The sequence below is a fragment of the Megalops cyprinoides genome, chromosome 13, assembly GCF_013368585.1.
Source record: "Megalops cyprinoides isolate fMegCyp1 chromosome 13, fMegCyp1.pri, whole genome shotgun sequence".
Taxonomy (NCBI): Eukaryota; Metazoa; Chordata; class Actinopteri; order Elopiformes; family Megalopidae; genus Megalops; species Megalops cyprinoides.
Genome location: NC_050595.1, coordinates 20,042,302 through 20,054,606, shown reverse-complemented (window position 1 = coordinate 20,054,606; position 12,305 = coordinate 20,042,302). Strand labels below are relative to the sequence as shown.

Sequence of the window (12,305 nt, the reverse complement as noted above, 5' to 3'; positions counted from 1 at the left end):
TTTGCATGACAAATGAGCAAATCAGTACAACAAATCGGCAAAACGCAAGTGCATTTGCGTTTCATTATCATTTTTCCAGTGACTGCTGGACAAAGTGAAGTTTGTGTTATTTTTTTAAACCCACACAGATGGAAAACATTGATAACACATTGCACCAAGTGAAGACATTCCATTTCCCATCTGGACCCACACACAAACACACACACACACACACACACACACACACACACGTGTCCCAGAGGCAGAATGATCCCAGTGCAGGAGTTCTCTGAAAGGTCGAACTTTGCCTGCAGGTTCAGTGGATTCTGACTGCCTTGCCCACAGCCATGCACGCTAACACATGGCACTTGACTTCACTTTGAATCAAAACAAAATAACAGCGCTGTTGTTGTTGTTTCTTAAAGATGAGTCTATAATTAAGCCCCACAGATAGACAGAATATTTTTCTTCTTTCCTCACATTTTACAAACATCCAGCTGTTACTGTCTTGTCATGAGCCACAGTTGGAAAGAACTGGACAGTTGATTCTTCTTGTTAACCTCTCTCAATACGCACTGACTATCAGCTTTGGGTGACTATGGATGCTGCACCCCCTATGATGTTGAGCTCAAGTTCCGCTGTTAGGTTTGGATTCTGAGGTTTATACCCACTTGCCTTTCACCTGCTACTGCACATCATTCTTGTGTGGTGGAAAACAGAGCCACCACAAAAATAAAGCCACCACAAAGCAGTCTGCACCCAAAGCAAGAGCTGCGGTTCAAGGCGACACCAGATGTGCATGAGGAGGATCGCGGAAGTCAGGAGGGTTGAATTAGAAGGCTTTCGGCCACAGCTGTTTAGGATGAACTTTAAAGTACCTTCATACTCAAATGTGCCCCTCTCTCTGCTCAGCTTTAAAATTTAATTCTGTGGCCTACTCGTGGCCACTTGGCTCTCACTCACGAACACATTGCAGATCACGTGTACACTGGTTACCAAAGAGTGTCTTGTGCTGATTGGCTGCGAGCAAAACTGACTGAATTTTGAGTTAGCTGAAGCTGTCAGTACTGCACAGCTGAGAGATATCCAGTTTCCTGCTGCTTAAATGGGCTGATGTTCCTCACATTTCTAAAACTCTGGGCTCCGGCGGATGGGATGTTGGATTAGGGACTGAGCTGTCAAAACAAGATTGTGTGGAGGGAAAAATACTGAATTTCATTCACTGGAACTTTGGTAACAGTGATAATGAAGCCTAGATTACATTTAATGTATATACAATACAACTGAATAGAGAATATGGATATCGTCAATGTTTAATATAACTGTTTAATAGCTTTAAGAGTGCGCCTGTCTACATGAAAACTACAGGTTGAAAATGTCCAGGTGACCTGAGGTTATATATCTTGAGATACTGCAAACAAATGCAATAAAAGTATTCCAGGTCCATTCCAGAGCTGCTGCAAAATGCATTTTGCTTCCTGTAAGCCAATTCTGTTGCTGAAAATACATATTGATTATAGAGGAGCTTCGGAGATGGACAATAACAGGCTCAATAATGGTCTGTGGCAGGGGAATTGTGGTACACAATCATCATTTATGACAGGGTTAGGCTTGTTTTCTGCAGACAGGTCATGAACTCACACCAAAGACGTGATGCCTAGTGCGTTGGCCATTATGACCACCATGCACATACCAAACATTGCTGGTATACCTTAGCAAAGCCCCTTTTTTAATAATAAAAATTATTTTTAATCTTCTGTTTTGATTCTATTTCCTGCCTCAAAAGTAAATCGAAAAATATAGGCGTTCGAGAGTTAATTAACCACCCTCCCCAAAAAATAAAGCCTATGCATCTTGTGCGTATGATTCAGTGTATCTGTCTCGTCAACGGTGACATAAACAGATCACCAGCCAAAGTGTGTTATGAGGACACGCTGGATGGAATCGGCAGAGGCCATCAATCACAGCCGAGTGAGGAATGCGTGCTGTCCGGATGATGGAGTGGCTCGCTGTAATGGCACAGAGGGATGGATGGACAGTGCGCTTGTAATGGGCCTCTAACAGACTGCGCTCTGTGCGTGAAGCACCAGCCTGAGCTCAGATATAATAACCGACTGCAGTGTGATTTGCGCTTTCATGTCAACGTCAATATCTGAAGACGCTGTAATCTGGCTAGCTCACTTATTATTTTCCTAACGCCTTCACCTGCATTAATGGGTTTTTATTTAAATTTAAAAACAGAATAAAATCAATCTGGTTCCTCAAAGCAATGGCTGAAGTTTAGAACTGCCCAGATTAGAGTGAACCCATAGTGCCATAGATGAGATTCTCTTTCAGCCAAATGATGTACTGTCTACTGCCTAGCTTATTCTACTGTCTACAGTGTATCTTCTAAAGCTTTCACAAACACTTGTGACAAGAGGTTAGGGAATACACATAAAAAACCCAAGATTATTGTAGCTTCACGGTATGCCAGAAAGGACCATTAAGGGTATTACAAAAGCATATACTTCTTCTGCACTGAAGGGTTGTTGTGCTGCAGTCACAAGGACAGGTAGAACTGAAAATATGATGTGCTCTGACACTCTTTCTAGGCAGTGTGTCCTATGAAGGGATGTCTCCCACCTGCAGAGCGGTTTTGTCTGCTCCAGAAATGCTCACAGACAAGACAAAGAGCTCTGTACAGTGGAGAGAGCGGTCAGCAGGAAGCCTCTGGAGAGGGAGTGGCCACGGAGGTCGCCTCGGCCCCTGCCTGAGAGAGCCCTCTCTCACACAGCACAGGGTCGCCGCCGCACTCACCGCGTTTGTTTTCTGACCGTGGCCCCGCGGCCCGAGCTGCCAGGTGGCAGCGATTGTGCCGGGAGACAAAAATAGCCGAGCTCTGACAGGGCGCCAGGCCCTGAACACAGCTGTGGTCAAGAGAAAAACAAGACAGACCCAGACGGGCAGGGTTTGTCTGCTGTCGCCCTCCGCCCTCGTAACCTGACCGCAGTGTGTAACACACGCTGCTAAAGCGTTCACACTTCACAATGAAGTCAGTATGACGGGACCTAAAGCGCCTGAGCCCATCTGTTCTCATTTCTGGGCCTTTCTTTTTTCCGCTCCTTCGCAAAACATCTCCGTCCAATCAGGTGGCTGGTGGCAGCAGCGGGTCACGCAGGTGAGAGGAGGGGCGTTCTCACAAAAGCAGAGCTGCCCTGGTTACCGGGGCTTAATGACTGAAAAAAATCACAGAGAGCCCTGGACACGTGTAAAAACCCATGTGCTGTGTGTTGAAGGTGATGAAACCTGCTAATAACGCTCTTGCCTGAGGGAGCTCTGTAATTTTGTTGCACTTTGGCTGAACTTTAGTGATATATAACACTGATGTTGGGGGACCACTGTGCTATCGGATTGATTGCCTGTGAGGTTGATCAAAATCAATCATGCATTTCGTGCAGCGCTATTTTTGTATGTAAATTTAGGCAGCCAGCACTGGTTCTTGAGTTTTTGAATTGATGCACTGTGCAGTCATTCCTCCTCTGATTGCCTATCTGGAAACAGGGAAAGGAACGGTGTGAGGGGGTTTCCAAAGGGCTCAGCCAGCAAGACCCCCAATATGATCCCCCCAACATCACCATGATTTGGAGCCCACAGTGGCATAGCAAACTGGCTTTGTTCTGCTAAGGTAGCCAGCAATATTGGCAGGGTTTCCTCATCTCACTGCTCTTTGGCACCATATATGGATGATGTCAGGAGATTCGCCAATTATAATTGGTTCCCACTTCATTGTGGTGCACTGCAGGAGTGACAGGTGCAAAAAATAACTGCAGATGTTGTCACAGTATAACAAGCCCCATGTGAAGTATAAGGATGGAATGAATGGTAAAAGCATAAAAACAAATGATGTGATACATCCCTGATAACTTTGATTGAATTCTCTCTTTGGCTCTGTTGAGTTTGGACAATGACATGTTTGGACATGTTAGCATGTTTGTGTCCCCAAGCATGCCTATGTATGTGTATGTATGTGTGTTTGCTGGTGGGCAAGCTTGCGTGTACGTGCGTGTGTGAGTCTGTTTGGTGGAGGGCACATTAGCCACACTTTCCCACATTCCTTTTGGCAGCGGCCGTGACTAAGGTGTAAAAAGCCGTAAGTGTATCAAGGAGAATGAATCAAGCTGCAGTATGGGGGGGCAGTGAGTGGTGGCAGTGGGAATTGGCGATATTTGGGGGACTGCAGATCGAGTGGGTGTTGTTTGAGGTGGATATGCTAATAAATTGCTCTGTTATAGGAACAATGAAAGTGCATGGGGATGGGGTAGGGGGTTTGGGGGAGGTTGGTTGAAGTTGAGAGGATTAATACCTTTACTCATCAAAGCATTTGGCCTGATCTATGATGAGATTTTGGCAGGGTCCCAGCGGTTTCTCTGAGGTAAGCATGCGTACGCTTGTCTTTGGCAGGGATCTGGACATCCCAGCGTGGGCCCCCCTGCTCTACCAAATCCAGCTCCTGGATATCAGAGACAAGCAAGACCCCCTGGACCTCCCTATCCCCGACCGGATCAGGATCGGCAACCAGAAACGGGAGCGAGGAAACTTCTACTTCCAGAGGGAGGAGTTCACCTTGGCAGCTCGGTCCTACCGCATGGCACTGGACGTCCTGAACACACGCGTCAGAGGTAATTATCCCCCCGTTTGGCCCTGCAGATATCACCAGGCACACATCCAAGCAGATGCGTGCCTGGTGATATCGGACGCATCAGCAGTTTGTATATTTCTGTGTGTAGCGCATTCCATCATTTTATTCCATATGGGAATTGCATGCAATACCCTAATGTATTCCAAATGAACAAATGCACTGTTCATGGAAATGCAGAAAAATTTGTTTACACTGAGTTCTATTTCATTATTGTGTGTCACGGTTAGCCATTTACTTAGCTGACTTCCAATTTTCACATTCAACATATTGTCTGTTCCTACAGCCGTGTATTTACTGAAACAGTTCAGGCTGAGTACCCTGCGCAATGATGCAATAGTGGAGTCCAGCTGAGGAGTGAAACACACAACCTGCTATATAGGAGCGCAGTTCCTTCACCTATAAGGCCCTCTGCCTCATCACTCCTGACACAGAGTAAAGCGTGTAACTGCATGGAAGTGGAGGCACACCAACTGGGAGAGGGGAGGCTGTTGTTGAGAGGCACATCCCCGCTCCTTCAGCATAATACTCAGTCCATTACCCTCCACCCGTCCACCCCCCCCCTAATCATGTCATCAGAATGCAGGGCCACAGCGAAAAGGACCGGCCGGGACAGGATGCATAATTCAGTCACATATCTCACATCTCGCAAATCACGTCAAAATCATCAAACATAATAAATCAGCAAATTATTTCCCTTCCCCCGCCTCCCCCATACTTAATCTCCTTAATTACCGCAAAGGCAGAACCAGGCGGGTGAGAGATACTCAGCGGAAATGAGATGATGAAGTGGGAAGTGCAGGGTGACCTAGAGAGTCGCCCCACTCTCTCGGCGCTAATTAACTATCTCTGCCGCTGTATTGCCTGACCCAGGGGGTCACAACCCCTGGTTATGTCCTCACTGTGATTCTTCTTTTCAAATAAAGTGCAGAACATCCATTACTCATTCAATATAAACATGTTTTAAATATTTGTAATAGACTTTACAAGCCGTTGCCAGCATTGAACTTTCTGAAGCTTGTTCTACCCAGAGCTCCTCTAGCTTACAGTCAGTGGAAGTGAGACCATCTCAATAGCTGTAGGTATACTTTCACCTGTCACTAGAGCTGTGCTCTGGATCACAATACGTCATCTATCTGGTGTAATCCCAATTTCCTGGTCAATTCCCCAAACTGGCTCACCCTAATCCTAAATTACCACCCCCCACCCCCCCACACACACCTTTTACAGTTGATTAGCTACTCAATTGTTCGCATACTGTACCTGCCTTTTCCTCCAGTTTTTCAGTATAAAAGATTAAGGAGTTTTTAGTTGACATTCCTGTTTAAGTAACCAATATCCTGCCACATTCTGCTCACGCTGACACCCCCTCCCTGGCTTCCTGATCATATCAATTAATCGGCAGCATCTGGAGAGGATCCTTCTCAACTCATAGCTATGGACTCTTACAGACGGACTCAGGGCAGCCACAGGACCCCGCTGTAATCACATTATTGTGAATTTTTCTGTGGCTAAATACAAGCAGACGGTGGGAATTGCCTCTAATGCCAAGAGCTCCTCTTCCTGTTTCGCCAGCAGGCGTTACCTCCTTTATTGTGAATATGAAGCTGGCACCAGGAGGGACAGAGACGCAGGGAATACGCATCACAAAAGGACTGGGGGACACGTGGGTGGTCCCCCACCCCCTCTGTCTCTCCTGCAAACCCCCTCTGTCTCTCCTGCAAACCCCAGAGATACAGGAGCTTCCCAGCCCTGCTATCAGTGGGAAATCGTATGCAAAAAGGCTCCAAACACAAAATGCTAACCTCATCTTTAGTGCTGCTCAGGAGAGAGGAAAATAACTCAGTACCTTCTGCACTTGTTAAATTATGGTGGCACAGATGATATATTTTAACATAAGCAGATAATATAAGCAGAAAACTTAAATTGCCATAATCTAACTGCTAGAGAGCACAATTAAATAAAGTAGCTATTCAAAAACCATAATCCAACATAGGAAAGGAGTGTTTCCTTGACAAAATATAACCATTTTGAAGACTGGAATCGCAAAATTCTCAATATTAAGTTCTCTGCCTTCTACCCCAGCCTACAGACATGAGGATATTCAACTGCTGCCTGTGCAGATATGCAAATGTACAGATATTCAGTGTGTGGGTGTGCATGTGTGCAGTGTAACTGTGTGCAGTATGGGTGTGCAGGTGTGTGCAGTTGTGCAGTGTAGGTGTGAATGTATACAGATGTGCAGGTATGCAGGTATACAGGTGTGCAGTGTAGGTGTGAACGTATACAGGCGTGCTGTGTTGGTAAGCAGGTATACAGGTGGATGATGTGTGTGTGCAGGTATCCAGTTGTGCAGAGTGGGTGTGCAAGTATACAGGTGTGCAGTGTGGATATACAGGTACAGGCATGAGCAGCTCTGCCTTCTGTCGCTCATGCAGATGGTGAGAGTGCCGTGGTCGTGGAGGAAGAGGAGGAGGTGCAGGAGTACAGGGTCAAGTGTCTCAACAACCTGGCAGCCGCACAGATAAAGCTGGAGCAGGTAGAAGATGCACTGCAAACCAGCCAGGATGTGCTGCTCCTGGACCCCCAGAATGTCAAAGCCCTTTACAGGAAGGGAAAGGTATCATCACGTGACTGCATCACCACACCCCATTTCAGAGGACAATAATCTTTCATCGACATAGATATGTAAAGTGCACATGACATTTTTAAAGACTACACCACTGACGCCTCTAAACTGTCTGTGTGTCATTGTTTCTGAGTGTCAAATGTAATATAGAGCAGATTTAGATGAGCATGTATTTGATTGTATCTAAGCTAAATATCACTTTTATGCCACATTTAACAAAAATGCTATCTTTTTATGAAACATAATTATTTACAACTTTAGAATTATCCATAAACATGATGAAAAATGTAACTTTATAAAATGTACACTATCGGTAATATATCAGAAATATTGTTGAAAAAAATCCATGTTAAAGAAGAGCATGTTGTGATGCTTTTGGTGGCCTGTGGCCGTGGGCCCGTTTGAGAGACCTCTTTGGTTGCAGCTGCTGTCCGACAAGGGGGAGTACCAGGAGGCCATGGATACCCTGAAAAAGGCCCTGAAGCTGGAGCCCTCGACCAAGGTGGGTGAGGCAGGCACAGCTGGAGATCCCTGGCTGCCAGTCGCTCAAGCTTGGTCAGTCAGAACTCTCTCCCATTCCCAGTGTCCCCAGTCTGGCCAGTCCCCCCCGTTTCCTTACCCAGGTCTATCCTTCCCAGTCAGCCAGCCCCCTGCTCCCCTCTGCCAGAATCTGTCCTCTGTGCGATTCCTCACAGCTCCGTCTGTTCCTACCTCAGTCGTAGGTGGCTGGCTGCAGATGCTGCACATGCAACACGTGGAATGTTGTTGAATGTGCTGCCTTCACCGCGCTCCTGTCCCACCAGCCTCTAATTAATATGCGGTGAGAGATGGGTCTGTTTTGATTAAGCTGGTTATAAATGCAAACAACGCCCAACGTGTTTGAGTAACCCAGATGAAGTGAGGACGGTGACGCTATTTTTAAACAGGGTGTGACACCACCGCTCCAGATTTACTGTGCCATTTAGTCTTGTTTTGTTTTCCTCAAAATTCTGATTATTGCCAGAAATATAATTGACTTTTGAAATGAAGTGTGTTATATGTCATATCTGGCCACAGTGCAAGGTTTCCACTATAGAACATGTCCTTGTCTTAACAATATTCTCTCTGCGCTTTCTCACGTGACTTGTTTACAGGAAGAGGTTTTAAAAAAAGAAACTAGTTGAAACTGTACAAACACAGAAATGGAAAAATCTTGAACCAATAACGGTAGTGTTTCAAAAACAATTCCAGTTGCTTTTGCTCCTTCAGTGCACGCTTTGGTGAACTCAATGGAGCAAAATCTGTTTTTCCAACGACCAGAGGAAGCCTCATAGCTCATAACAGATTGTGTTGATGGGTTGAACAAAGGGGGGAAAAAAAAGAAAAGCCGAGCCAAACATAACATTTCACACCACAGAGGCATAAAGTCCCTGCAGTGGGGCATAGCAACGTCCCCTCCAGCCACCGATCGCAGGTTACCTGCTCAGTTCCCTTCGACGCTGATAGTATCAGCGCCTGTCTGGTCTTGCTCCTGTGGCTGTAGCTCTGCCAGGTAAACCCTCCACCCTGACCCACAGATATCACAGCTCTCCAGAGTCTCACTGCAGCCGGAGGCAGCACAGATGCTTTAGGGAAACCCCTTCGGGCATAAGGCCTTTGTTTGTTCTCCGCCACATCTGAGGAACATTAATGCACGTGCAGATACAGCTGCAACAATCGTGACTCTGTCCCCAGGGTGATTGTGGGAAGTCGCCAGAGGAATGCGCTTGAATCTTGAGGTGCCGTTACATAATTGGCACCCCCTACATTTAAAAAAAAAATTGAGTTCTCTCTGTTTATCACTCTCATGCGTAGACGTCACTTCATGTTTTTGTCTTGGTAAAGGATGAAACTGTCATATGAAAGTTACCAATACTGTAGGCTAGCCCCCGATCCCATGACATGTAAGCAAACAAATAAACAAGCACATCTGTAAGAAACAACAATGCGGTTTAAGATTGTTTTACAGGGATTCAGACATCGGGCAGTCTATCCATCCTATGACTGGCCTTCTATGAACCCAGCATGAGTAACCTAAAAAGCCCCCCTGGCACAACCCAACAGCTACCATCATGCCAGGGGTTATCAACAGACAGTGAATGCCATCCTAACACAGTGGAAAAGTTGCAGACTTAATGAAATGCTGTTTTAGCATCAGCTGAGTTTCTCTACAATGCTGTAGGCATATTCATATTCATACCAACAATAATGATACTGTCTATTAGATCTGGGAGAGAACTGCACAATATTGTGAGGACCTGGAGGGTGGTAAGTCATGTATATAGTCATATAGCTAAAAAGTTAAAGAACCAGTTTTGAACATGTCCATGTGCTGATTTGAATATTTTCTCTTTGGCTGCAGTTCAAGTATAGGGGAGTCAAACTAGCAAAAAAAGTATTTTAAATATCTGTTAGACCAGTTATTCAGCCATATGTTAAAAAAGGAGGTATGTGTATACTTGCACTAAAAATACAGTCACGGAGTGTACTAAGAGCTGAAGTTAAAATAAAAAACAATCCACACATGCAAAAAATCGTGTCCTTTCAACCACTCAAATCTCTGACTCCATGCCATGTCATCTGCATTGGAGGAAATCACGCACATCTACCAGTAATTACCTACCTACCTTATCAAATTACAGAGCTCAATCTAAGCTCTGCCATTGCGCAATAAAACAAACCATAATAATTATAACTATTTAAGGTCACGCTTTTCCCCAGCTGGAGACACAGTACTTTGTGAAAGTAAGACTTTTGTCACTAAATGCAGACCTGTACTTCAGATTGCTCATGTGAAACAGAGATTTTGCAGGGGAGGCCTATTGCCGGAGGCTGACATTTGTATCAAGTGAGGAAATAAGCAGGAGTCTTCGAAAGAGTGTGGGTCAGCCCGACATGTCTCTTTTCATTATTACCCTGCTGCTACACTTAAACGCTTCCCTCGGCGAGCTGGGCCGGAGGGATTCGCACAGATAAGCAGTCAAACTTAAATTCGAGTGAAATCTTCTTCCTCTAGGATTATGAATGCTAGGTCTGTATGTGAACCTAGTCTTGTTTGTACTTGATCATGTTTGTAAGTGATCATGATAACGAATGTCATGTTAATGCAGATGTGTTTTATTTTTGAATCTCAAAGACGCCATCTCCCCCCAACTGTGCTTTATTTCTCCTGGGGGTAGATTGTTTTCTTCAGCACTGAGCCAGGGGTGTTATTACAGAGGGAGCATATGCTTAAAGTTAAGATGTCTTAAGTTGCGTCTTAAGTTATGATACTTGTCTAGACGTGGCTTGCTCTTTGCTGAGTCTGTGTGTGTGCGTGAGTGTATGTGTGTGTGTGTGTGTGTGTGTGTGTGTGTGTGTGTGTGTGTGTGTGTGTGTGGGTGTGTTGGTGAAGCCAGAGTGAGAGTGGAGCTGAGAGCATGGAGCATCCACTTCAGATCAATGAGCCAGAAAGCAGGCAGAATCGTGGCAGAGCTGGTCATATGGGTAGGAGCTGTAATGGTTTTTAAAGGCTTAAGATATGCTTTCCTCCACAGGCGTGAGTGTGAAAGATGTTCTTGTATTATAACCACATTAAATTAAATGTGTAAATACACATACACACATATATACATACACACATACATACATACATACATACACACATACATATGCATAAGGAATGTTGAGGTTTATATTTAATCAAATTTCTGTCAGATTCCCAGAACCAAACCCAATGTTACTCTCGGTACTTTCTGACCTTTTCACTAGGAAGCACCTGCATGCTCAAAGATGTGGTAAACAACTAGTTCTGAATCCCCAACACACCCCCTGACTCGCCAAACTCCAACACAGAGCTGAACATTATTTTTACTAAGTGATCAAACAATTTCACTGTAGAGGCACCTGAAGACAGCAAACAAGCTGAATGTTAAAAACCTGTTGTTATCTGAACATCATCTTGCTAATCTAAGAAAAAGAGGATAATGTTAGATGTTTCTCTTACCTATATCTTAATGTTTTAGCTGAATCTAAAAATGTGTAAATACAGTACATATATGCATGAATACTGTGTGAAGCTCAACTAGTGAAGCATGTTAGGCTAGCTGTCATTTTTGGTTTACATGAGCATTACAAGCGACCATTTAAAAAAAAGTCAAGTTTGTTTTTGTTTGTTTTTTTAAGAACTATGTCTGTTCCAACCTCTGCTGATCTTTCTGAATGTTTTGCTCTTGCATTGTTGATTGATCAAACTCTGACCCATAAATAAACTTGCTTAATAGGATTGTCATGTGTTACACAATCAATTTGGCACACCTGCCAAAGCCTTACCCTGAAAATGACCTTCAAAAACACTACCAGACGTTGTGTAAGATATAGTGTGGGGGTGTTTCACATTATGGATTCATTCCAAACTGCAGCTTCTGCATTTACCTTTGTCTATACTGCCACCTGCTGGTATGCAGGGAGACATTACAACTATGACACTTCAACGATGACTGCATTAGATTAGAAACAAAGGGTAATGTTGTAGGTAATGCATTGTAGCTAATTTTTTTTTTTACTTTTTTTCAAGAATATTACACATAACTGAACATTAACACAACACACTAATGTAACACAATATAGGCATTTATGACTTCAGTGGTTTAACTGTCATACCCCTCTGTTCTGTGTTGTCAGGCTATCCATGTTGAACTGTCAAAGCTGGTGAAGAGGCAAGCTGGGGACAGTGAGACTCAGAAATGGAAACCCAAACCTGCTGAGGTGCTTGGGGAAAATATTGCCCCCTTTCTCACCCCTTCCAAAAAGAAGCCTCCCTCAGTAAGCCACTGAGTCGTGCCTATTGAAAACGAACTCTCAAGATTTTTTTCTACCTCAGCTAAGCAGAACATCCTTTTTATCTTTTTCATTTTGTGTCTCTTGGTGTTTCAGGGAATGTCTTGGAAACTCCTGCTTGGCGCTCTGGTGGTGGCCATGGGCAGTTTAGTGGCGTCACTGGTTCTGACCGCCCGAAACTAA

The 12,305-nt window shown here is 44.6% G+C and overlaps 1 protein-coding gene across 1 annotated transcript in view; it reads left to right on the top strand.

Moving 5' to 3' along the window:
* fkbp16 (FKBP prolyl isomerase 16) overlaps positions 1 to 12,305 on the top strand; it is a 40,810-nt gene extending 28,505 nt beyond the window's left edge. Inside the window, exons 6-10 of the mRNA XM_036544288.1 lie at positions 4,423 to 4,640; positions 7,096 to 7,277; positions 7,711 to 7,788; positions 11,967 to 12,107; positions 12,219 to 12,305. Of these exons, the coding sequence (XP_036400181.1) occupies positions 4,423 to 4,640; positions 7,096 to 7,277; positions 7,711 to 7,788; positions 11,967 to 12,107; positions 12,219 to 12,305 (706 nt within the window). The remainder of the gene's footprint in view (positions 1 to 4,422; positions 4,641 to 7,095; positions 7,278 to 7,710; positions 7,789 to 11,966; positions 12,108 to 12,218) is intronic.